Genomic DNA, 27,153 nt, shown 5'->3' with positions numbered 1-27,153 from the left:
TTTGTTAAGTACCTATTATGTGCTAGGCACTATGCTAGGATAGTCTTGTTTATAGTATTTTGCCTTTATCAGTTAAGCAAAACTGACAGTTTGGGGGGAAAATGTGAAAAATATTTTAATTTACTCCTTCCTTCCTCTTTCCCTGCCTGACAGCCAACCTGCCAACTCCCCAACCACCAAAATAAATCATCTAAATTATCATATTTTAGCTTCTAGAGAGGATAGAATACTAGAATAATGAAATGTTAGTTCCAGTCTTAGATATGCCAGGAGCTAACTCTGTGGCATTGAGTTAGGCCTCCGGGGCCTTGATTTTCTTAATTTTAAGAGTCACTCAACAAAAAGTTGTTGAGTATTCACTGTGTGCTAGAAATTATTCTAGGTACTGCAGCTATACTAAGGAACAAAATAGATAACAATTCCTGGAGACAAAACATGGAACTTACATTCTAGTAGGGGAGTTTGAATTAGCTGATTTAAGGACCTTTCCCACTAATATTCTTTTTTATAAATCATATTCTATGATTTATAGCCCTAGTGGAACATTCCAAGGGTACTTTCGTGTTGTATAGCTTTAGTGTTTTCTAATTTCAGTTGTCTTCACTAGATATTATACTTTATTCTATAAAGGAAGCAAAACTTGAGTGAGAGAGATCTTGTGATTTTTGCTTGTGGTGATAGATTACAAAAAAGATATTAATACTTTCTTTAAGCTTTTCCAATTGCCCATTTCTTCCTCAAGCCTGTATCCTTAATAATACTATCAGTCTTTCTTACTATATGTAAGGAATATTTTTTTACTGTATATGCAAGGGTGTTACTATATGCAAGTTTTACTTCATTTAACAGTCAGTTTTACAAATGAGGGAAGTAATTTACATGAGCTATTATGTGGTAGATCTGAGATTTGAACCAGGGATTTCAAAAGCTATTTTACTCTTCTCTGTGTACTAGATGCTTGGCATATCCAGTGCTCCCTTGTATTTTTGATGCTCTTTTTCACTAAATGTCCTTTTGTCCTAATTAGATAGTAAACTTCTTGAGGCTGGAAGCCATGTCTTTTGCTTCTGAATCTCCAGTGTTTTTTTATGGTATGTTGACAGTATAATTATGGGTATACAAGCGGTGTTCTTGATGATGATAAAAAGTGTTATTTTATTGAAATATGACATGATATGAGTATTTTTAATGATCTTCCAGCAGTTCAGCTTTATGCTGAAATTTTCTTGTTTAATTTAGCAAGAATTCTCTTTTTAATAATAAAAAAAATCCTTAGGGCGCTCCTGACTGGCTAAGTCAGGAGAGCATATGACTCTTTATCTTGGGGTTGTGAGTTCGAGACCCAGGCTGGGAGTGGAGGTTACTTAAAAAAAAAAAAAAGAATCTTTAAAAAAAATTTAGATGTAATGAATTATATTGGGGTGCCTGGGTTGCTCAAGTAAGTTAAGCATTGGGCTCTTGATTTTGGCTCAGGTCATGATCTCACGATTTGTGAGATTAATCCCTGTGTCAGGCTCCTGCTATGGTTGGGATTCTTTCCTTCCTCTCTCTCTGTCCCTCTCCTGTGTGTACACTCTCTCTCACAAGATAAATAAATAAACATTAAAAAAAAACAATAAAGAAGCCTTTAGAATGGGACTTAATTGAAAAGAATCTTAGTAAATGGTCTAAGACAATAAATGCTCTAAGAATACTTTTCCCCTTAATGCTTTTTTTTTTTTAATTGCAAGAGTGATAATAACCGCATTATAGAAACTTTGGAAGTTGGAGGGAAAAAATCTCTCATAATTTCATAGTTGGTGGTGTTTGTTTTCAATTTCATTAAAGAAAAATACATGATATGTGTTAATAAATGTGTCATCTTATTGGTTTAACAATTATGACAGTAAATATCAGGTCAGAGTATAAAAATTACAACATGTTCTCAGAAGCAGAAAGAGTGTTTATTTAACATGACATATTGCTTGAGTTCCGACTATGGGAAGGGCACAATAATGATATTTTTCTCCTGTGCCTGAAATTATAGTCCAGTATACTCAGGAAATCCATACTTCCTTGAGTGATATTCAGCCATTCTCAAAAATGGCTTGGAATGTTCAGCATTTGGGAGGAGTTGTCATAGTTAAAATTAATTAGGAACAGTTGGATTGGCCCAATACAGAGTCTCCCAGGAGTAACCTAAGAGTATATTCCTTTGTTTTCACTCTGTTTGCAGACAGAACAATAATGTGGTAAAATGTAGTAGAAAAAGAGTGAGCATCTTTATTTAGTAACAAATCATAGTTCTAATCTCCTTTCTAACTAATAGTCTGATTTAAGGACTCAATCTAAGGTGTTTTATTTACTTACTCTTCAAGGAATTAAACACAGTTATATACTTCTTTGTTTTGTGAGTTTTTCACTTAATATTGGAACTTCGGAAACCAGAAGCAGGAAAATGGGTTGAGTGAGAGAGAGAATGAGAGAAAAAGAAATATCTGGTTACTTGGAGAATTGGTAGAAATAAATGAAAAGTAAAACCAGGCAGAGTTCATTAGGCAAACCCATACATCTTAAAGTGGTTAAATTCTTATCAACAAGATAAAATACTAGGTATTCATTAAAAATTATGTTTATTATGAGCTTGTAATAATTTGAAGAATGTTGTCATTTGAATGCTGTGTTACAAAGTGGAGACATTTTATTTAGAAAAATGATCTAACCCAGTTAAGTATGCATAGAAAAAAGACTGGAAGAAGAAAAAAAGGATGGAGATTTTATAATAGCACGGACATAGGTTTTTTTATTTACCTTCTTTTCAATTGTGAGTGTGTATTTCTTTTGGAATCTGCTGATTTAGTATTTCTATATGTAACTTTTTTTTGAGTACTCACTGTTAAATTGAAATGAATGTATAAAAAGTGAAAATTTTGTTCTAAGGTTACACTCACATTTCATCTTAAACATTCCCATCTTTGCATCTAGAGAGATTGGTCAGAAGAATGATTAATAGAAACTATTGTTATAATTGGTCTGGAGAATTGTTAGAGGACTAATTTATAATTTTGTGTGCTGCTTTATAATTTACAAAACATTTTATGGTCTCTGATTTTCCCAATAACCAATGAGCTGGGCTATTACTATCATTTCAAATTGGAGAATACTAAGGCTCAGAATTTGTGACTTAAGTTTTACAGTCAGTAAATAAAAGCATAAGCCCATGTTAAAAAAAATTCAAACAATACTCATAAAAGTCGTCTTCTTGCTCTGAGCCCTCAGTCTCCTTCGTAGAGGCAGTCATACTTGCCACTTTGTTTTGTGAATTTCCAGCAACAATCTGTGATGTATATGTAAATAAGCATAATTTTTCTTTTTAGTAAGCTGCATATTATTTCATGGCTTTATTATTATTATTATTTTAGCTTAATCTAGGAGATTGTTCTATACCAGCATATATAGTTCTCCCTCATTATTTTTAAAACTCTAGGATCGGGGCACCTGGGTGGCTCAGCCGGTTAAGTGTCCCACTTAGGCTCAGGTCATGATCTCATGGTTCATGAGTTCGAGCCCCACATCGGGCTCTGTGCTGACAGCTCAGAGCCTGGAGCCTGTTTCGGATTCTGTGTCTCCCTCTCTCTCTGCCCTTCCCCTGCTTGCACTCTGTCTCTCTCTCCCTCAAAAATAAACAAACATTAAAAATAAATATATAAAAAACTTTAGGATCTTTCCTTATATGAATATACTGTAATTAGCCACCTAATGATGGATATTTATGTTATTCCCAATTTTTTTCTATTACTGAAGTGCTTTCGTGAATGAATATTCTTTCACGCACCTTAGTGCACAGGTGTATATGTACATTAGGTTTTGGAGGGTATAATTATTGGGCCAAAAGATATTTGGATAGATATTGCTAATTTGCATTCAGAAAGGCTGTACCAGCAACCGTTTGAATGTGCCTTTTCCTCTCTAGCTTCATCAGTATGGTATTTTAGCAAACTTTTGTTCATTGTCAACTTGATATAGAAAAATGATGTTAAAATTGGCCTTATGCACTGTACTTTCTTTTTACATAAATGTGAACTTTTAAATATTTTGTACAAAAGTAAGGTAGAAGTAAGATATAAGAAACTTAACTTTGTGATGTAAATAATGCTTTCATGACTTGAAAGNTTTATTTATTTCTTGGAGAGAGAGAGAGAGAGAGACAGCATGAGCAGGGGAGGGTCAGAGAGAGAGGGAGTCACAGACTCTGAAACAGCCTCCAGGCTCTGAGCTGGCAGTCAGCACAGAGCCTGACGTGGGCCTCGAACCCACGAACCGTGAGATCATGACCTAAGCGAAAGTCGGATGCTTAACCGACTAAGCCACTCAGGTGCCCCAGTTTGGAGCTCTTTTAAAAACTTGTTATTTATATGGTACAGATATACAAGAAAAGTAAGCCTCACTTCCTCTCCCTTTACATTGAGGGTTTTGAAAGGGGAAGTTAATGGTATCAGGAGTCTCTCATCTGAAATAATCAAGCTGCTTATGTCTGGTTATGTTTCAATAAAAATAAAAATTTGGCTGAGAACCGTGGGGCAAGACCATACTTTTTTGGGGGAAAGCTTCTATATTACAATATATTTATATTTTTTAGATCATGGTTTTTTGACCTTGGCACTGTTGACATTTTGGACCAGGTAATTCTTTGGTGTGGGGAACTGTTCTTTGCATTGTGGGATGTTTTGCAGCATCTATAACCATGAGATGCTAATAGTACTCTTCCCATTTAAGACAATCAAAAATATCTCCAGATATTGCCAAATGTTTTCTGGGGAACAAAATTGCCCCTAGTTGAGCATCACTGGTTTAAATATATACTTTTTAAACTTAGTGATCAAATAAGGCATATAGGAGATATAGAGATATATCCTCTCTTGGGATAGGGGTGAGGGAGTAGTTTATCTTCATATTTTTATTCCCAAGCCTACTATGAGCCATGAATAGCTAATTGTGCCTAGATTTTGAACTTAAAAAACTTACGTGGTAAGAAACTGGAAATTACAAATTTAATTTTATGTGTGATTTCTCTGCCTTAGTGTGATCTTTAGTTGTGGAACAGTTATCTAGTGGGCTAAATAGTCATGCAAAGATACTGAAAGAAAAATAATCTTTTAACAGTATTGAGAAGGAAGAGGACTGATGTTTCTTAAACTCCTAATAAGCAGTATGTACTTTTTGGTGATTTCTATATTTCACTTGATCTTCAAAGTTTTTATAAAGTAGGAATTAATCTTCTGTATTACTTAGGGTTGTGTTGTAAGTGGTAGATACGAGATTTGAGCCCAGGCATATCTGTTTTCAAACACATTTGCTAAACTGTTTCCTGTAAACAGTTATTGACAATAAGTCAGACAACTTTCTGAAAATGAACATTCACATGATATTACATTCCTCTGTTATATAAAAGGAACAAATTATTTACAGTGTGGTATGTGTACGTGTGTGTTTGGGAAGAGAGGGAGAGAGAGAAGAGGTCAATATTGGGATAATAATAATTAATACTTACTCAGCACTTATGTGCCAGGCACTATTTTTAATAATCTTTACAACCTGATGAACTTTTCAGTAATACCACCTGATAACTGGATTAACCTTATTATCTTTGTTTCACAAAAGAGGAAATTTAAGCATAGAGGTGAAATAATTTGTTCAAGGTCAGGCTGCTGCTAAGGAGTGGAGCAAGAAATGTAACCCAAGTAGTGTAAACAATTCATATAAACTGAGTGAGTGTGTTGTATTTTGGGGGACAGAAAAATAGCTCTGACACAGCTAATTATGGTACTGATGCTTGGTTAACTGAACATACATTCTAGGCTGCAACATCTTTTTCTGTGAAAATCAACTTACCATTGCATAGCCCACACCTCTAGAAAGTGATTATTGTACCAGATAGTGGAGGGTTTTTGTAGACTTGATAGAAGGTAGTGTTACATTTTGTAGCCCAGGAATTTATTACTCTTGAAAACCTAAGCCTGTCTAGGTTTGTGTACACCATGCCAATATTTATTTTTAAGCTAATATTTTCTTGGACATCATAGTTTGGACTTGGAGTTCCTTCAGTATTTTATTGCTAAAGATGACACCATGTTATCAGAAAAAAATTTCCTAAGAAACAAACTATTTTATTAAATAAAACCTAGAACCACTAGACTTAAAGGTTTCTGACATTCCAAATATGAACATTTTTGAGAGAGCTAGGGTGAAATAATGGGAGGTCTTGGGCTTTGTAGAGAATGTCTGAAGTTAAATCCTTTATTTGATTGTGTAACAAGTGTCTTAGACTCTTTTGTTGTTGTTGTTGTTGTTGTTGTTATTTGGTTTTTTAAGCCAATAAAATGGATAAACCACTTGCTGGATTTGTCGTGAAGATTATGTAAAATAATGGATATAAATGTCCAAGATCAGTTTAATTGGTTGCAGCTAATAATAATAATTATAATAATAACTACTATCAGCATTAGCCAAATATTTATAATCAGTGGATTTTAATTATTTATAGGGTTGTAAACATTTTTATGAAATGTTGTACTTAGAAGTTTCATAGATCATTGATACCAAGGATTATTGGTAACTTCATTTTATCTTGTATTCTATAGGTACAGCATAGGTATTTATCATTAGGCATATATGAAAAATGTGAAACTTCTGTGCACCCAAGATGCTTCTATTATTGCTGGTAGATCTCTTATTTCAGAAAACATTTACTGAATGCCTCCTGTATGTCATCAGTGTGTTAGGCCTTAGACATACAAAGAGAATAAGGTCTAGACTCATGCGTGTACTAAAGTACCTCTTTGTCTTTTAGGGGGATAAACACTGACTTCCTGGGATGATAAGTACCTTGAAAAAGCATGATAGAACTAAGGCATCGGGGTGCTGTGGAGTATCCTCTGATTATGATGGAACTTTTTGTTGTAATTTAGTTTTTAAATTGATTGATACTATATAACATTTCAGATTGTACTTAAAGGACAACATAAAACCATAGGAACATTTGACATAAGTCAAATTTTATTTTGGAGCATAGGGTCCACATTGGGGGATATAACACCCATTTTCTTATGATTTATTCTCTACTTTTTTTTTCTTTGTAATAAGAAAAAAGCCAGATTTTTAAACTTGGAGCATAGGACATTAGGGAAGGATATCAAAGAATAGACTTCAAAGAATCTGTGACCTACTGTAAAATAGTATGTAAAATATTCAGAGTATCAAGATTTCTATCCCAGGGGGGTGCCTGGGTGGCTCAGTCGGTTAAGCGTCTGACTTCAGCTCAGGTCATGATCTCACGGTTTGTGGGTTCGAGCCCCGCGTCGGGCTCTGTGCTGCCAGCTCAGAGCCTGGAGCCTGTTTCAGATTCTGTATCTCCCTCTCTCTCTGACCCTCCCCTGTTCAATGTCTCTTTCTCTCTCTCTCTCAGAAATAAATAAAACCTAAAAAAAAATGATTTCTATCCCAGGGATACTGAGAGAAATTTTATATAGTGGGAAGAACAGTGGACTTAGTACAAGACAAATATCGATTTGAATTGTCCCTCTGCCACTGTACTCTCTGTGAGTGCCCATGGCAAGTTGCCTAAACTCTCAGGGCTTCCTTTTCCTTATGGGTGATGTATATGTATATATTGTTGAAATATAGGAGACATTCAGTAAATAGAAGTGCTGTTGTTGGGGTACCTGGGTGGCTCCGTAGGGTAAACGTCCAGCTCTTGATTTTGGCACAGGTCATGATCTCACCAACTCATGATCTTGAGATCAAGCTGCACATTGGACTCTGAGCTGACAGTATGGAGCCTGCTTGGGATTCTCTCTCTCCCTCTCTCTGTTCGCTTGCCTTGCTCGTGCTTTCTTTCTGTTTCTCAAAAGCAAATAAATAAACTTAAAAAAAAAAAGAAGTGTTGTTCTTATTTGTAGAACTCATGTAAATATTATTTTAGATATTTTTATTTCCAAAATTCTTCACTCGGGGTGCCTGGGTGACTCAGTCGGTTAAGCGTCCGTCTTCAGCTCAGGTCGTGATCTCACCATGGGTTAGAGCCCCACGTTGGGCTCTGTGCTGACAGCTAGCTCCCATGACCTTGGGATCATGACCTGAGTCAAAATGAAGAGTCGGTCGCTCAACTTGACTGAGCCACCCAGGTGCCCCTCTTTACATTTTTTTTTTTTTTTTTAATTTTTAAAAATTTTTTTAAGTTTTTTAAATTTTTTACAAATAGTTTATTGTCAAGTTGGTTTCCATATAACACCCATTGCTCAACCCCACAAGTGCCCTCCTCCATGCATATCTCCCCTCTCCCCCCTCACACCCATCAGTCTTCAGTTTGTTCTCAGTATTTAAGAGTCTTTCGTGGTTTGCCTCTCTCCCTCTCCCCCACTATTTCCCCTGTTCTTCTCCCCCTTGGTCCTCCGTTAAGTTCCTCCTAATCCTCCTATACGTGCAATCATATGGTATTTGTCTTTCTCTGCCTGACTTATTTCGCTCAGCATAACACCCTCAAGGTCCATCCATGTTGCTACACACGGCCAGATTTCATTGTTTCTCATTGCCATGTAGTATTCCATCGTATAGATAAACCACATGTTCTTGATCCATTCGTCTGTTGATGGACACTTAGGCTCTTTCCATGTTTTGGCTATTGTGGAGAGTGCTGCTATGAACATTGGGGTACATGTGCTCCTATGCATCAGCATTTCTGTATCCCTTGGGTAAATTCCTAGCAGTGCTATTGCTGGGTCATAGGGGAGTTCTATTGTTAGTTTCCTGAGGAACCTCCACACTGTTTTCCAGAGGGGCTGTACCAGTTTACATTCCCACCAACAGTGTAGGAGGGTGCCCGTTTCTCCACATCCTCGCCAGCATCTAGAGTTCTCTGATTTGCTCATTTTAGCCACTCTGACTGGCGTGAGGTGGTATCTCAGTGTGGTTTTGATTTGTATTTCCCTGATGAGGAGGGATGCTGAGCATCGTTTCATGTGTCTGTTGGCCATCTGGATGTCCTCTTTGGAGAAGTGTCTGTTCATATCTTCTGCCCATTTCTTCACTGGGTTGTTTGTTTTTTGGATGTGGAGTTTGGTGAGTTCCTTATAGATTTTAGATGTCTTTACATGTTTCTAAAAATGTAGTTATAACCTGGCTCTCTCCACATACATATGTATATATACATATATATGTATAATTTTGTATTCTGTTTTCTTTAACTTAATGTAGGTATTTTCCATCAGAGGTATGATCTATGTGATCATCATAGCATCTTTTTAATGTCTTTAGACTATATTCATTAATTGGATGCTTTATAGTTTACTTAAGCCCTTATGAACAATGACAATTGATGTATCAATTATAATTAATGCTGTTGCAAATAATCTTTGGTATACCATTTGCTGAATTCGTTTTTGTAGAGTTATAGATGGTATTTACTACATAATTGAATTATTTTTCTATATATACCTTTGGGTTTTGAAGTTAAACTTGAGTAATTTTTGTTTAGGTTATAAGATCTTGAATGGCAAAGTAGACAGCAGCAGTATTTTACAGATAGGAACAATCTTTTTTTTTTTTTTAATTTTATTTCTAGGAGAGAGAGAGACAGCGTGAGCAGGGGAGGGTCAGAGAGAGAGGGAGTCACAGACTGAAACAGGCTCCAGGCTCTGAGCTGCCAGTCAGCACAGAGCCCGACGCGGGGCTCGAACCCACGAACCGCGAGATCATGACCCAAGCGAAAGTCGGACGCTTAACCCACTAAGCCACCCAGGCGCCCCAGGAACAATCTTAAAAATACTATTTTTGAAAGAATTAAGTTGAGTATATTTAATTTAGCTGCAAACTACATTTATAGTTTGTGAAGTTAGCATAGGAAATTGGCATTAAAAATCGTAGCTTGAAGAAGATTGGATGATTTCAGTTTGCTTACAGTTTTCATCCTTCTTTGTAGGCTGGGTTGCTTTCATTCTTAGTCTTGTTCTCTACATTTTGTTCCATGTTTTTGTTTTTTTGTTGTTTTTTTTATTCTGGCATGCTTTTATGCAGGGCCTTGTAGGACCTGGGGGTGGATTCTGGACCATCTGGTACTTGAGAACAGTTCAAAAACTTAATTCTATTGACTGTACTTTGAGCCAGACTTGTTTGAAATGTCCTGGCTTGTCTCTGTGCTTAACAGTCTTTTTTTCTTTTATACCTTCACAGCTTTTTATGACGATTTCCTCTTATTTTAGTACAAGAATTTTACCAGTATTTATTTAAGATGGACAAGACTTATTTTCCTATAACCTCACACATACACAAACAATACTTACAAGGAAAACTTGCCAAAACATTCTATTTTTTTTTTTAATGTTTTATTTATTTCTAGGAGAGAGAGAGAGACAGCGTGAGCAGGGGAGGGTCAGAGAGAGAGGGAGTCACAGACTGAAACAGGCTCCAGGCTCCGAGCTGGCAGTCAGCACAGAGCCCGACGCGGGGCTCTAACCCACAAACCGCGAGATCATGACCTAAGCGAAAGTCGGACGCCTAACCGACTAAGCCACCCAGGTGCCCCCAAAACATTCTATTTTTTAAAATAAGTGTATGATTGGCATGACTTTATACTTATACATGTTTAATAAATATTAAAAATATTTAAAAATTGATTATTTTAAAGTAGTAATTATAGTTTTTCATCATGAGGCTAGGTTGGAAGACCAGCATACCCTGAAATTATAAATTTACTGAATTAATTTCTAGTACTAGGTTAACAATATTTCATATGAGAAAATTAATGGTATTTTGACCTATATTTACATTTAGAAATATGAGCTATCAAACACTATTAAAAAGTACCAAAGGTACTGAATTTATAAACTGTTTAAAAATGGTTTAATTGTTAAGCTTTTTTGAGCTTCCTGCCATATTGTTTCTTTACCATTTTTAAACATTTTTACTTTTTAAACAAACTTATTGACATATAATCTATCATACAGTTTTCCCATTTAAAAGGTGCACCTCAGTGACTTTTAGTCTGTTCATAGATGTGTGCAGTCATCACCACAGGCAATTTTAGAACATTTTTATCTCCTCAGAAAGAAACCTTGTACTCTTTGGGTATCATCCTCTTCTTTTTCATGCTTTTCCCAGCCTTAAACAACCACTAATCTATTTTCTGTGTCAATTAGATTTTCCTATTCCATGAATGGAATCAGTGTGGTCTCTTGTGACTGGTTTCTTTCTCTTAACATAATGTTTCTGAGGTTTATCCAAGTTGTAGTATCAGTGTTCATTCCTTTTTGAGGCCAAATAATATTTCATGGTATTGTTATACCACATTTTCTTTATCCTTAAATCTGTTGGTGGACATTTGGGTTGTTTTCTCCTTTTGGCTATTATAAATAATCTGCTATGAACATTCATGTTCAGGTTTTTGTGTGGATATATGTTTTTATATCTGCTGGATATTTATCAGGTCACATAGAAACTTTATGTTTTATTTTTTGAGGAATGGCCAGACTATTTTCCAAAGCAGCTACACCATTTTACATTCCCACCAGCTGTGTATGAGGACTCTTCTACATCCTCTCTAATAATTGTTATGTGACTTTTCAAATCCATCTGTGCCCAGAATCCTAGTAGCTATAAAGTAGTATCTCATTGTGGTTTTGATTTCATTTCCCTCGTGACAAATGATGCCTACCATCTTTTCATGCGCTTTTTAGCCATTTGTATATCTTCTTTGGAGTAATGTTCATTCATGTCCTTTGCCAGTTTTTGAATTGAGTTATTTGTCTTCTTATTGAGTTATAAGAATTCATTATATAGTCTAGATATAAATCCCTTTTGAGATATGAAATTTGCAAATGTTTTCTCCCATTCTGTGGGTTGTCTTTCTATTCTCTTGATAGTGTCCTTTGATACATACAACTTTTAAATTTTGATGAGGTCCAGTTTATCTGATTTTTTCTTTTGTTACTTGTGCTTTTTGTGTTATACACAAGAATTTTTTGGCAAACATCAGGTCATAAAGATTCATCCCTATGTTTTCTTCTAAGAGTTTTATAATTTTAGCTTTTACATTTATGTCTTTCATTTGTTTTGAGCTAGTTTTTTGTAGTTGGTATGAGATAATGGTCCAACTTCATACTTTTGCATGGATCTCCAGTTGTCACAGCACCATTTGTTGAAAAGACTGTTCTTTCCACATGGAATGATTTTTTTCAAAAATCATTTGACCATAGATGTATGAGATTATTTCTGGACTTTTAATTCCATTGTGTTGATCTATATGCCTATTCTCGTATAGTACAACACTGTCTTGATTATGGTTGCTTTGTAGTAAGTTTTGAAATTGGGAAGCATTAGTCCTCTAACTCTGTTTTTCTTTTCAGGATTGTTTTTGGCTACTCTAGGTTCCTTGCAGTCCCATATGAATTTTAGAATTGGTGTATCATTTTCTACAAAGAAACATTTGGAATTCTCATAGATTGCTTTGAGTCTGTAAGTTAGTATGGAAAATATAGCTATCTTAATGTTAAGTCTTCCAATCCATGAAAATGTGTGATTTTTTCCATTTTAAATATCTTTAATTTTGTTCAACAACGTCTTGTAGTTTTTAGAGTGTAAGTTTTGTACTTTTTTGTTAAATTTATTCCTAAGTATTATATTCTTCCTTATTCTTGTTATTTGAATGGAATTGATTTTGATTTCATAATTTCATTTTCATATTTGTTGCAAGTGTATAAAAATTCAGTTAATTTTTGTATATTGACTTTGTATCCTGCAACCTTACTGAACTCATTTATTTGTTGTAGTAGTTTTTAGTGGATTCCTTAGGAATTTTTATGTACTATGTAAGATTATGTCATCTATGAATAGAGAGAGTTTTACCTCTTCCTTTCCAACCTGAATGCCTTTTATGCAGTGTTCTTGCCTAATTTCCCTGGCTAAGACCTCTAGTACAATGTTGAATAGAAGTGTCGAGAGTGGACATTCTTGTTTTGTCCCTGATCTTTAGGGGAAAGCATGCACATCTATATATAATAACTTGAAGGTGCCTAGTTCAGCAATTGCTTATTCAGGGAATCTAGTATTATTTGAAAGTGTTATTAATTTACATTTTGGTTATGTAGCTTGGGTTCTTGAGAGTGAAATTGTATATCAGCATCATCTGAGAACTTCTTAGAAATGCAAATTCTTAGACCTCATACAGTGCTACTTTGAATCAGAATCAGAAACTTGTGGGTGGGGGATTTACTTAGCTTTTTGCATGGTAAACGCAGTTCATATTCTGAAAAAACTACTAATGTGTAGCATATAGGGTTTTAAGTCTATGAAGCATGGGGGTGCCTGGGTGGCTCGGTCTGTTAAGCATCTGACTTTGACTGAGGTAATGATCTCATGGTTCGTGGGTTCAAGCCCCGCGTCGGTCTCTGTGCTGACAGCTCAGAGCCTGGAGCCTGTTTCAGATTCTGTGTCTCCCTCTCTCTCTGACCCTCCCTTGCTCACATTGTCTCTCTCTCTCTCTCTCTCAGAAATAAATAAAACATTAAAAAAATTTAAAGAATATATGAAGCATGCAATATTCACAAAGACTGCTTTTAGTAGGTATTTTTCTTTTTCTTTCTTTCCTTTTTTAAACATATGTAGAAACAGCCCAGAGAGGTTATCAGTTTTCTGTGCTTTAGGACAGTGATTAAAAGAATGAGCCTTGGCATTGTACTGCTTGTCTTGGAATTATAATTCTGCCATTTACTAGCTATGTGATTTTGGGCACATCATTTACTCTCCTCGCATTTCAGATTCTTCATATGTAAAATGTGAATAAGAGTGTCTATTTTGTAGATTGTGAAGATTAGATGAGATAATACAAATAAAGTGCTAAAAATAGTGCTTGGCCCATAAGTGAGTCCTTTATAAAAATATTTGCTATTACAATTATTGATCAGGAGTACCCAGCCATGGCCCATTTTTCATAACTTTCTTCTGTACATTTTTCTTGCTCTGCCTGAGTTTTTCTTGTACTTCTTTGCTTTATTCATTTGATAGGTACTGAGTACCTCCTATCTATCAAGCACTGGTGTCTGTACTGTGACACATAGTAAGCAAGACAGTTATTGGCCCCATGGGTGAGTATTTCCAGTGAGGGAGACCAACAGAAACAGATAGCAAGTGTGTCCAATTGTGATAAGAGCTAGGAAAAATAATAAGAGTGTGGTAAGAGAAGAGGGTGCTATCAGGAGCAGCTTTAGATAGGATGGTCAGAAAGGCCACTCTGAGGAAGTTATATTTGATCAGAGTTTGAATGAAATAAGAAGTAAGCCATATGAGTATCTATGGACATGTTCTAGGTAGATGGAATAGCAAGTGCAGGGGCCTTGAGATGGGAGTGCTCTTTACAGTTGCTTGACTGGTTCCTTTAAGATTTAATTTAGATGTCACTTGTAAGTGACTTCCTCAGCTTTTTCTATTATAAAATAATTCAGATATGACTTTTATTGACTTTTCCTCTTCTTTTCCCTTTAGGTATCTCTGATTCCATAGCAACTGTATTTACTTCCTCTTGTTGCACTTATCACAGTGGATTGTTATTGTCTCTTTTTCTTTCTAAACTTGAGTGTTCAATGTCAGGGATTATGGTTTCTTACTTATTTTAGTATTCCCAATATCAAGGCAAATAGATGTACAGCAGTGTCTAAATGAATGAATAATGAATGAAACTTGTTTAAGTTTTTCTACTTTGTATTTCCTTAGTATATTTCTCTCTGTACTTTGTTTCTGTCTGGTAATAATGATAGTAAGTACAGTTTATTTGAATACTTTCTTATTTGTCTGATAGCTTAGCGCATTAAATACATTTTTGTATTTAGCCATTGTGTTATAATTTCTTTCTTTCTCTCTCTTTTTTTTTCTGCTTAAGACTAAGTTACAGGGGAGCAAAGACGTCCTATTTGTTCATCTCTCTGTCAGGAGTGCCTAGTACAATGACACATAATAGATCAGCAGTTTGTATAAATAGGAAATGATTGGTGTGTTAGCATGTTAATTCACCGAGTCTTCTACTGAGTCATATAGACTATCTAGTATAAAGCATATTTGTATAATATTCCAATAGACCCTGAACTGTGAGTTTTAAGCAAAATAGGTCATTTTAGTTATCTTTAACCTTCCTAGCTGCTTTCCATCAACAATACCTTGTCAAGTTTACTGTTCATATAAGTGCTCCAGCCAGAGTTATTGTATTTCCTCAACTAGAAATCAAAAACAAATGGTCTAGTAATTATACAGAATACTCGAAATTGAGACTGGGTGAATGTTGTCTTTGTGCACATTCACCAAAATTATCCCCTCCTCCAATTCCAGTAGAAATTCTTACTCTTAGTATTTTCCAGATAGAGGTTAAGCAATTACAATTTCTGTTGTAGGTAATTCTCTGCAGAGTCTGCATGACTGATCAGTAGACAACCACCAGAGCAATACTTGCATTTGAAAAGACGGGTATGCTAAGTAGGCCAGATGACAAATTGGAGGATTGTGTGTGGCTGACCGGTAATACCCTGCTAGCGTTTTACTAAACTAGGCATTGAAAAGCAACAGATCTTTTCACATTAGAGTACAGATAAGTTGACAGTATTTTTCCGGTCAAAAGTTTAGTCATTTGGCTGAAAAAGGATGCTTTTTATTTCCTGGCTTGTGGATATATTTCCAGGAAAAGACAATGAAACACTTGCAAGGATGGTTCATCATATGAGAATCAATCAATGTAATGTACCACGTTAATTGAATGAAGGGGGAAAAAACTCACTTGATCATCTCAATTAATGCAGAAAAAGCATTTGACAAAATTCAACACCCTTTCATGATGAAAATACTCAATAAACGAGCAATAGAAGGGAACTTTCTCAACATGATAAAAGCCATATAGAAAAACCCACAGCTAGCATATACTAAGTGTTGAAATACTGAAAGCTTTTTTCTTAAGATGATGAGCAAGATGAGCATGACTGCTTTTACCACTTCCATTCAACACAGTACTGGAAATTCTAGGTAGAGCAGTTAGGCAAGAAAAAGAAATAAAACTCATCGAAATTGGGAAGGAAAAAATGAAATTATCTCTATAGATGACATGATTTTTAAAAAATTTATTCTGGCAGGGGTGCTTGCATGGCTCAGTCCATTAAGCATCTGACTGGCTCAAGTCATGATCTCGTGGGTTCATGAATTCGAGCTCTGCGTTGGGCTCTGTGCTGACAGCTCAGAGCTTAAAACCTGCTTCGGGTTCTGTGTCTTCCTTTCTCTCTGCCCCTCCCCTGTTCACGCTCTCTCTCTCAAAAATAAACATTAAAAAAATTTAAAAATTTATTCTGGTTAATAACACATAGCATGAGATCTACCACCTTTACAAAATTTTAAATGAATAGTACATTGTCATTAATTGTAGGCACAATGTTATAGAGCAGCTCTCTGGAACCTTTTTACATTATAATACTGACACTCTGTTCCCATTGAACAGCAACTCCCTATTTGCTTCTAACCCCAATCCCTGACAACTTCCATTCCACTTTTTGCTTCTATGAGTTTCGTTATGTTAGGTACTTTATATAAGCAGAGTCATGTGGTATTTGCCCCCCTGTGATTGACTTGTTTCCCTTAGAATGTCTTAAAAAATTTTTTTAATGTTTTATTTATTTCTGAGAGAGAGAGAGAGACAGCATGAGCAGAGAGAGGGAGATACAGAATCTGAAACAGGCTCTAGGCTCTGAGCTAGTTGTTAGCACAGAGCTTGATGTGGGGCTCAAACCCACTACCTGTGAGATCATGACCTGAACCGAAGTCGGATGCTTAACTGACTGAGCCATCCAGGTGCCCCTCTCTTAGAATGTCTTTAAGTTTCATTCATGTTGTAGCATATATGGGTTTCCTTCTTTTTTTGTGGCTGAACAATATTCTGCTCTGTATATTTACCATATTTTCTTTTTTTTTTATTTTTTATTTTAATTCCAGAAGAGTTAACATACAGTGTTATGTTAGTTTCAGGTGTACCATATAGTGATTCAGCAATTCTATACATTACTCAGTGCTCATCATAATTGTACTCTTAATCCCTGTCACCTATTTCATCTGTCCTCCCACCCACCTCCCCTCTGGTAATCATCAGTTTGTTTTCTATAGTTAAGTGTCCATTTCTTGGTTTGTCTCTGTCTTTCTCCTTTTTTTCTTTGCTCATTTGTTTTGCTTCTTAAATTCTACATATGAATGAAATCATATTTGTGCCACATTTTCTTTATCCATTTGTTGATGAAGTCTTTACTTCTTGGCCATTGTAAATAATGCTGAAGTGAACATGAGAGTACAGATATCTCTTTGAGAACCTGATTTCAATCCTTTTTTAAAAAATTTATTTATTTTGAGAGAGAGAGAGAGAACATGCGAGCAAGTGTGTGCAAGGGAGGAAAGAGAGAATCCCAAGCACACTAACAGTGCAGAGCCTAGTGCAGAGCTTGAATCTGCAAAACGTGAGATCATGACCTGAGCTGGAATCAAGAGCCAGATGCTTAACCCACTGAGCCACCCAAGAGCCCCCTGATTTCAATTCTTTTGGACAAACACTGAGAAATAGGATTGATGGGTGATATGGTAGTTCTATTTTTAATTTTTGAGGAGATTTCGTACTGTTTGACATGATTTTTTATATGTAGAAACCCCTAACGATGCTACAAAACAATGGTAGAGCTAATAAACAAATTTGGCAAAGTTGCAATTTATGAAATCAACGCACAAAAATCTGTTGCATTTTTATACACTGGCAGTGGACAGTTTGCAAAGGAAATTAAGAAAGCAATCTCATTGGTAGTAGTATCAAAAAGAATAAAATACTTTGAAATAAATTTAACCAAGGGGGCAGAAGACTTGTACAATGAAAACTATAAAAACATTGCTTTGACTTAATGCTTGATTGTGATACTAGACAAGTAAAAGCAGGTAAATGTATGTAATTTGGGGTTAGTAATAAAAAAGTTTTTAAAATTATCTCTACGTTGATATTAAGTTCTGTTAAATCGGTGGCCCTTACAACTAAAGGTGTCTTAGAATTGGAACATGTAATACCTTTCTGAGTGTTATAGAGGTTCAGATGATATAATGCCAATGAAAGATGCTGGTAAGATAGTGATGATAAAGGCTAGTAAGGTAATGGTGAAAGTAACAGCATTGTTGATAGAGGCAACCAAATGATTAAGAGCAAAAATACCCTACAATAAGACTTCTTGGATTTGAATACTGGTCCCAACACTTAAATAGGTATATGACTCTGAGTCACTCAATTTATTAATATCTCATTTTCCTCATCTGTAATGGATATGATATGATGTCTTTGGTCAAGTTAAATAGGCTTCATATGTAAAGTATTTAAGAGCAGTACTTGATGTATAGGAAATAATAAGGATTTAATGTGTATTACTTATTATGAAGCTATAATACACTATATATGTATATGTATGATTTTAAAATATAATGTATATAAATTCACACTTTATAATTTAACTTGCTTTTATATTTTTTATTTGTGTACTTATTTTTTTAAGTAGGCTCCACACCTAGGGTGGGACTTGACCTCATGGCCCTGAGAGCAAGACTCATATGTTCTACCTACTGAGCCAGCCTAGTGCCTCTTAACTTGCCTTTTTCTTTTCTTTTTTTAAAAAAAATTTTTTTTTTAAAAAATGTGTATTTGTTTTTGAGAGAGAGAGACAGAGCATGAGCTGGGGAGGGGCAGAGAGAGATGGAGACAGATCTGAAACAGGCTCCAGGCTCTGAGCTATCAACACAAAGCCCAATGTGGGGCTTGAACTCACAAGCCGTGAGATCATGACCTGAACCAAAGTCAGATACTTAAGTGACTGAGCCACCTAGGCGCCCCCTTAGCTTGCCTTTTTAAAAAGCAGCATTTCCGGGTGCCTTGGTGACTCAGTCAGTTAAGTGCCTGACTTCGGCTCAGGTCATGATCTCACAGCTCGTGAGTTTGAGCCCTGCATTGGGTTATGTGCTGACAGCTCAGAGCCTGGAGCCTGCTTTAGATTCTGTGTCTCCCTCTCTATCCTTCCTCTGTTCATGCTCTTTCTTTCTCAAAAATAAATAAAAACGTTTAAAAAAATTAAAGAAAAGCAACATTTCATTGCTGATTCTTTTGGGTCTCTGGTACCCCCATTAACTGAATTTTTTAATTTGTGCAAAACTATTAAATAAGCGGATCTTCTTTTATCTGTATTAGATTTAAGCATGTTTGTTTGCCTTCAATTAGTGCAGGCCAACTTTTACTAATCAAATCTATTAGTTCTGGGCTATAAATCATCCTACCCAGTTGGGTGTCAGTGGTAGGCTGTGAGAGTTTACCCTCTCTTCCATTATGTAAGTTGCCATAATAATGAAAATTCTTTTTATCAAATTCTTTGCTGTTTTTGAAATGAACAACTAATAAACATGCAAACATGCATGTTTTCTTAGGTTACTTTAAGATGTTATTTAAGAAATGGAGTTTATTTCAAATTATACTTGAGCAAAACAGAGTAAGGTTGTGTGGGTTTAAGTTTATTCTATAATTTTTGAAAGAGGGAACGTGAGTGGGGGAGGGGCAAAGAGAGAGGGAGAGAGAGACAGAGAGAATCCCAAGTGGGTTCCGCATTGTCAATGTGGAGGGGGTCTTGAACTCATGAACATGAGGCTTGAACTCACAAACCTGTGAAATCATGTCCTGAGCTGAAATCAGGAGTCTGACACTTAACTGACTGAGCCACCCAGGCACTCTTGTGTGGATATTTTTTAAAATGTTAGGTCTATAGTATGAAAAGAATTGAAATAGCTGTATTGTTCTGAAAACCAGTCAAGAAGTATATAAAATTCACTTTATTAGCCAGTTTACATCAGAACCCTTTTATGCAAGTGATAGGAAATGCCAGTTATGAAGTGGAAAGGGAGTATGTTAGTTTATGTAGTCGATAGGTCTGGGAGTAGAGCTGTCTTCAGATGTGTTAGGGTCTCAGTGATAATTACTCTTCAGTTTTTCCTTCATATCTTGGCTCCAGTCTCAGGCAGGTTTTCCCGTTGTAGCCCTAAGATGATTGTAAGGCTTCAGGCATGTGGTGTTTGTAACTCCTAGTGCAATGGAAAAGAGAATCTCTTCTCTGACAGTGTTCCCATGAAAGAACTGAGATTTTGTCTGATTGGGTTGACTAAAGTTCACATTTGTCTCTGAAGTAGTTGCCGTGAGAATGGGTTCAAGAGTAGGTTTGTCAGAAAGAATTGAGGTTACTGGTTGTTATGTGTTGAATTGTGTCTCCCCTCACTCAAATTCATTAGGTTGAAATTCTAGAATGTGACTTTACCTGGAATTAGAGTCATTATAGACGTAATTAGTTGAGGTGAGGTCATACTGGAGTCGGGTGGGCAACTAATAATCCAGTACAACTGATGTCTTCATCAAAAGCAGAAACTGACTAGAATTTAAGTAAAAACTTAAAAAAATAAAATACAAAAAAAAGAGTAGAGCTTTGTTTTGCTTTTAATTTATTTTTTTAAAAAACATTGTAATGTATATTTTTATTTTTGAGGGAGAGAGAGACAGATTGTGAGAGGCGGAGGGCCAGAGAGAGAGGGAGACACAGAATCTGAAACAGGCTCTAGGCTCCCAGCTGTTAGCACAGAGCCCTATGCGGGACTCAAACCCACAAATTGCAAGATCATGACCTGAGCCAAAGTCAGTTGCTTAACTTACTGAGCCACCCAGGCGCCCCTGTTTTTAATGATTTTTTAAAATGTTTTATTTATTTTTGAGAGAGAGAGAGAGAGGGAGACACAGAATCTAAAGGAGGCTCCAGGCTCTGAGCTGTTAGCATAGAGCCCAACACGAGGCTCGAACCCACAGACTTTGAGATCATCATGACCTGAGTTGAAGTCAGATGCTTAACTGACTGAGTCATCTAGGTGCCTCTATTTTGTTTTGGTTTTTTTAAAAAAAGTTTGAGTAGTGTAATGTGGACAAGCTGCAGAGATGATCAAAGAGGATTTTAATGCCATTTCTGGACCCTGATGTAGGCTGGTTTTTAAAACTGGACCATTTGAGAGGGAGGTGAGAGGTTGAGTTTCGTATAAAGCAGGGGGTTGAAGGTAACATTCTGAGAAAAGATGTGTTTAGCTTTCTCTTCAGGAAAGGATCAAGTATCTCATGTTGGTTTTGAAGGGAACATTCTCAGAAGAGGGTGAGGAAAAAATGACTTCCTTACCCTTTTCTTTCTCTACACTAGACTGTAAACTCCTTGAGAGTAGGGATTGTGTATCACTGTGCCTAGCTCAGTCTTTGGTAAGTAGTGAGTTGTCAATAAATGTTGAATAAATAAATAAAATTCACTAATATTTATTGAGCACGTCTATAAGTAGGCACTGTGCTAGACATTGGGAAAATGATGTTGAACGAGATAGGCATGGGCTTCTGCTGTTATGGAGCCCATCTTGTAGTGAGGTCCACCCACAAAAAAACCCCACACTGACAAAATTAAAACAAGTTGTATTAAGAGCTCTGAAGGAAACAAGCAAAGCTGAGGAATTAAAAAAAGAAAAGAGAACCTACTTTATGATGATCCAAAAAAAATCTTAGAGTGGGTAACAGTTAAGCTAAGTAAATGAAGATACCAACTATGCTTTTCAGGAAGAGAGAATGATCCATGCAAAGTCTGTGAATTGGGACAGAATTTGCACTTTTAGAAGAACTGAAATATCAGAGTGAAGTTAGTGGCCCAGATGAGGCTGGAGAGGTGAGCAGAGGCTGGCAGCGATTCCAAGCCATAGCAAAGAATTTTGATTTTATTTTTTGTCAAATAAGAAGCCATCGAGGGCTTTAAACAGGGGAATATTATGTCCTGATTTATATTTTTATATGACTACTGTATACTCTGTATGGAGAGGCAGGAATAAAGGCAGAGACGATGGATAAAAGTTTGTTACAGGGGCCCCTGGGTGGGTCAGTCAGTTGAGTGTCCGACCTTGGGTCATGATCTCACTGTTTGTGATCAAGCCCCACATTGGGCTCTCTGCTGTCATTGTGGAGCCTGCTTTGGATCCTCTGTCCCCCTCTCTCTGCTGCTCCCCAGCTCTCTCTCTTTCTCTCAAAAATAAATAAACATTAAAAAAAGTTTGTTACAATAGTAAAGACAAAATATGGGACTGAGATGTGGAGAGAGGTGGATGAGTTCAATGTATATCTTGGAAGTAGAGTTGATGGGACTTGCTGATGGATTGAAAACAGACAGTGAAGGACAGGTAGGCTCAGGTATTTGGCTTGGGCATCTAGATGGTTTGTGGCAGGGAAGGGAATGGGTTTTTGGAGAAAAAAATACAACTCTGTCAGATGTTTTAGAGACACCCAAGTGGAGATGTAAAGTAGATGGTTTATTTAAATGTTGAGTTCAGAGAAAGGGTCTGAACTAAAGATCCCCATTTGATAGTCATCAGTGTAAGTGTGGTACTGAAAAGTGGGAATTGATGTGATCATCTGGATTAGTGTAGAAAAAGGGCCTGGGAGGTGAGGTTGTGAATGTCCTTGGTTAAAAAAAAAAAAAAGTAAAGTGCTATACAAATGCAGATGATAGTTATTTTGTTTCATTTCTTCCAAATTTGAATGTCTGTCAATTCATCTATTATTCCTGCTTATCCCAGTGATTTCTCTTCATTTTGGGCTGACTATACTGGCATGTGTAGGACTTAACTATCCTCTGGTGAGAGACCAAAGCTACTCTTTGTCACTGTCACTCTGCCACTTAGATTTTTGGTTAGGTTGAACTGGCTTTAACAAAAGCTAGTTCATTATTGGTCTGAGTTGCTGGTATAGTCTCTTTGCGCCCGTTGTTTTTCAGTAGCATACAGCTATGTCATCTTTTGAAATCCTTTTCTCTACTTAAAGTACCTTTCAGTTCTGATTATCTCCAAAGCAAATATATTCTTAGATCGAGATTTTCAAGGTTTTCTTTGCAGTACTAGTGTTAGAGTATTACTGTTACGTTACCAATTTATAGTGGTTTGTTATGGTACTAACATGAGATGTTAGCACGTTTGCAGAATGGAACACTGCAGCTCTTTTTGGATGGTTAAGCTGTTTTGAGGGCAGGAGCCATGTATGATTTTGTAACTCCAGACATATAAACCTATTGCTCTGTCCCTAGAAAGCATCCATACATGTTTATTAAATTATTAAATGAGTTGTGACTCACAGAGCTGAGGGCTGATACTGTGCATTATCTAAGCAAACTGGTCAGATGGCTGTTTGTGTCTGTTTGAGCACCTTCTCACTGGCTTTAAAGGTGAGGACTACTCACATGACTTGCTTTTCTCCACCCTCTACTCAGTTTCAGGGTTGTTTTCCTTTTTAAAGTTTCATTATTATTGACGTTCTCTGGACTCTTCAGACAGCTTCAGGTTACTATTTCCTTTGTCAGTTTGGATCAACTGCTGTTGATCAACAGCTGTTGATTACCATTGCTCCTTCTTATTTTTTCATTCTTGTATTTATCCTATTTTCCCTTGTACTGTGAAATATATGAGTCTGTTTTAGACATTACAAGTCTTGTCACAAGATTTTAGTCTCCTAACTTGGCTCTTCTGGTTGTATTCATTTGTTACTTTGGCCTTTGGAGTTGCTGTTACATCATTAAAGAAGTTGGTGGTTGTGATTGTGATGGAATAGTTGAAAGGATGTCAGGGGCTAGTTCCCCTTCTGGTTCCTCAGTTCTCTTGAAAATGGAGTATTAGATGGCTTTATTCTAAGTTGCTAAATTTTTGTGTGTTAATATGTCAAAAATACTTGCATGGCAAATTACCCAGAAAATTGTGGCCTTTAATAACACTTATTTTTCATGTCTACTAGTACTGAATTCTTACTCATTTTCTTAACTTTTTAGAGAGAGAAAACAAAAAAGGTATTGGGTGGTTTATTTGGAAAAATACAAACTATTCCATTGTCTCCTTTTTGTTACCTAGACTTCTGTATCTGTTTTCCTTTTCACACAGTGTTCTTTCTGTCTCGATTTTAACCTATTTCACAGTGGGCTTCAACACCACCTTTTCATGGGAAGTTGCAAAAAGTACTACAGAGAGGTCCCATATACCCTTTACCCAGTTGTCCCTTATTGTAATATCTCATATGACTGTAGTACCATAGCAAAACTAGGAAATTGACATTGGCACAATTCACAGGCCTTATTCAAATGTAGTTGGTTTTATAGTTATTTTTGTTTGTGTTTGTATGTATGTAGTTCTATGCATATGCAGTTTTATCATGTGTGGATTCATGTAACTAACAATAATTAAAATAAAGCACTGTTCCATCACAAAGATTTTTCATGTTACTCCTTTATATTCATACCCACTCTCCTCTTCTTTTTATTTATTCACTGGTTTTCTTTATTGTATGACCTTGTGATTAATGGAAAAATGATAAACATTATGTTTTAGAGGTTATCTCTCTCTTTTTACCTTTCTCCCCCCACATTGTACTATAACCATTTATAATAAGCCCAACACTATTTAAAGTTTCAGTTCATTTTGTATACTATAGAATCATAGTCTCTCAAAGTTCTATTATATAGCATCTATCTCCCACATAACCCCCCAAAAATGAAATTAAAAATTCCATATGAAGCAATTCTTGACATTTATTTACTAACCTATGGATTTCCGAGTAACTGGGACCTCCTTTCCTCCCCTTCTTCTCCTTTCCTTTCTTTCTTTCTTTCTTTCTTTCTTTCTTTCTTTCTTTCTTTCTTTCTTTCTTTCTTTCTTTCTGCTATCTACTATAGTTTGGTGTTAGATTATCTGTTAACAAGATTATTTTGCAGTAAGAAATAACCCAAAACATCAGTAGCTTACAATGACAAAGGTTTAATTATTACTCATGTTATAGATTCCCCTAGTAATTGGCTATGGTTCAACTCCATGATTCTTTTTCTTTTTCTTTTTTTTTTAATTTTAATGTTTTTTAAAATTTATTTCTGAGAGAGAGAGAGACAGACAGACAGCGTGAGCAGGGGAGGATCAGAGAGAGACGGAGGCACAGAATCCGAAACAGTCTCCAGGCTCTGAGCTAGTTGTCAGCACAGAGCCTGACACAGGGCTCAAACCCATGAACCATGAGATCATGACCTGAGCTGAAGTCGGACGCTTAACCAACTGAGCCACCCAGTCATCCCCATGATTATTTTTCTTAAAAAATTTTTAAAAAAATGTTTATTTACTTTTGAGAGAGAGAGAGACAGAGCATGAGCAGGGAAGGGGCAGAAAGACGGAGACACAGAATCCGAATCAGGTTCCAGGCTCCGAACTGTCAGCTCAGAGCCCGATGCGGGCCTCCCAACTCCCCAGCTTAGAGATCATGACCTGAGCTGAAGTCTGATGGTCAACCACCTGAGCCACCCAGCTGCCTCTCCATGATTCTTTTTCATTTTAGGGTACAGAACAAAAGAGCACCCCTATTTGTGACTGTAATGTTCTCTTGGTAGAGAGAAAAGAGCAGGAGTTGGTGAAAACACACAATAGTTCTTAAAGCTTCTAATTTGGAACTGGAAGTTTCTCCTTTTTCACTGGCCAAAGTAAGTCAAATGGCCAAGCCAACAGTAGGGTTGTTCGTGCCACAGAAAGGCAGGCACTACAAGTCACACGGCAGCAGTCAGGAATGTTAATACTTTTATAAGAGGAGAATAAATGATTGAGAATTATAATGCAGCATGCCTTAAGATGGTAGTATGCTATACTTTTGTAATAATTTTTTCTTACTAAAGTTTACTTTAAATGATTTTTTTCTTAATAAAAATAGATCCTTTTTTTTTCTTTGTTGCATTAGTTAAGGGTATTGGTTCAAGCCAAAATCATAGTGCTTAAACAAGAGAGAGTTTATCTTCCTCAAGTAACTGTCCAGGTAGGGTAAATGGTATAGGGCTGATATGGCATCTTCGTGATAGTGTCAGGGACCTACACCTTTTTCTCTTACCATTTTTTTATTGTCAGCCATGTTTTCCATCTCTCAGTCTGGACAGCTGTTCCATGTTCTGCCACCATATCTTCATTCTGGCCAGTTGGAAGAAGGACTAGGAGGTAGAAGACATTCTCCTTCCCTGTAGGTGTATAACCTGGAGTTGGACATATTATTTCTGTTCTCATTCCATTGAGGAGAATTGGGATTGCAAGAGAGGCTGGGAGATGTAGCTTTAGCTAGGTGTCCACATGTCCAGGTAAAGCTTAGGGATGCTGTTACTAAAGAAAGAAGAGAAGAAAGGATATTAGGAAACAAGTAATCAACTTTTTTTATTTCAGTTAATTTAATTCCTATAAGACCTATGAAAAATAGACATTATTAGCACTTTATAGATAAGGAGACAGGCTTTTTGAAAAGGTGAAGTAAATTGCTCAAGATCATCTAAGAAGTAATGAAATGGACTTTGAATCTAGGCCTATCTGATACCAAAACTTGAATTTTTTTTTTTTTTAACAAAACTATAGTTGCTATCTAGCATGTTATTTATTTATTTATTTATTTTTAAATGTTTTATTTATTTCTAGGAGAGATAGAGAGAGACAGCGTGAGCAGGGGAGGATCAGAGAGAGAGGGAGTCACAGACTGAAACAGGCTCCAGGCTCTGAGCTGGCAGTCAGCACAGAGCCCAGTGCGGGGCTCGAACCCACGAACTGCGAGATCATGACCTAAGTGAAAGTCGGATGCTTAACCGACTAAGCCACCCAGGCGCCCCTCTAACATCTGTTATTTATAAGCACTTGACATTTTTTCAGAGTAGTAGTAAATAGCTACTGACTCTTTAGAAGGGATTCTTACATTTATGAATATTTTACTTTGTGGCAGCTGATAAGAGTTTATTATATAGCTAATTAATAAATAATTGGTTTTAATAATGTTAGATTTTCAAAAGATCAGATTTTTGTTTTGACAACTTTAGTTTAAAAGTTTTCCTTTAGAAATTAATTTAGATGCTAAAAATTCATATGCATTTAAAAAAAATTTTAGAGAGAGAGGGAAAGTATGAGCAGGAGAGAGGGGTAGAGGGATGAATCCCAAACAGGCTCCATGCTCAGCACAGAGCCTGATGCAGGACTCAATCCCATGACCGTTGGATC

General features: G+C 36.3%; 1 protein-coding gene across 2 annotated transcripts in view; it reads left to right on the top strand.

Moving 5' to 3' along the window:
• The first annotated feature begins 1,043 nt into the window (after window positions 1-1,043).
• EPS15 (epidermal growth factor receptor pathway substrate 15) overlaps window positions 1,044-27,153 on the top strand; it is a 135,795-nt gene continuing 109,685 nt past the window's right edge. For both annotated transcript variants that reach the window (XM_077779686.1, XM_077779685.1), the window contains exon 1: window positions 1,044-1,091. In XM_077779686.1, the coding sequence (XP_077635812.1) occupies window positions 1,089-1,091 (3 nt within the window). In that variant the 5' untranslated portion in view covers window positions 1,044-1,088. The remainder of the gene's footprint in view (window positions 1,092-27,153) is intronic.

The sequence above is a fragment of the Crocuta crocuta genome, unplaced genomic scaffold (assembly GCF_008692635.1).
Source record: "Crocuta crocuta isolate KB4526 unplaced genomic scaffold, BGI_CrCroc_1.0 scaffold168, whole genome shotgun sequence".
Taxonomy (NCBI): Eukaryota; Metazoa; Chordata; class Mammalia; order Carnivora; family Hyaenidae; genus Crocuta; species Crocuta crocuta.
The sequence above is the reverse complement of the archived record's forward strand: the minus strand, read 5'-3'. Positions and strand labels throughout refer to the sequence as shown.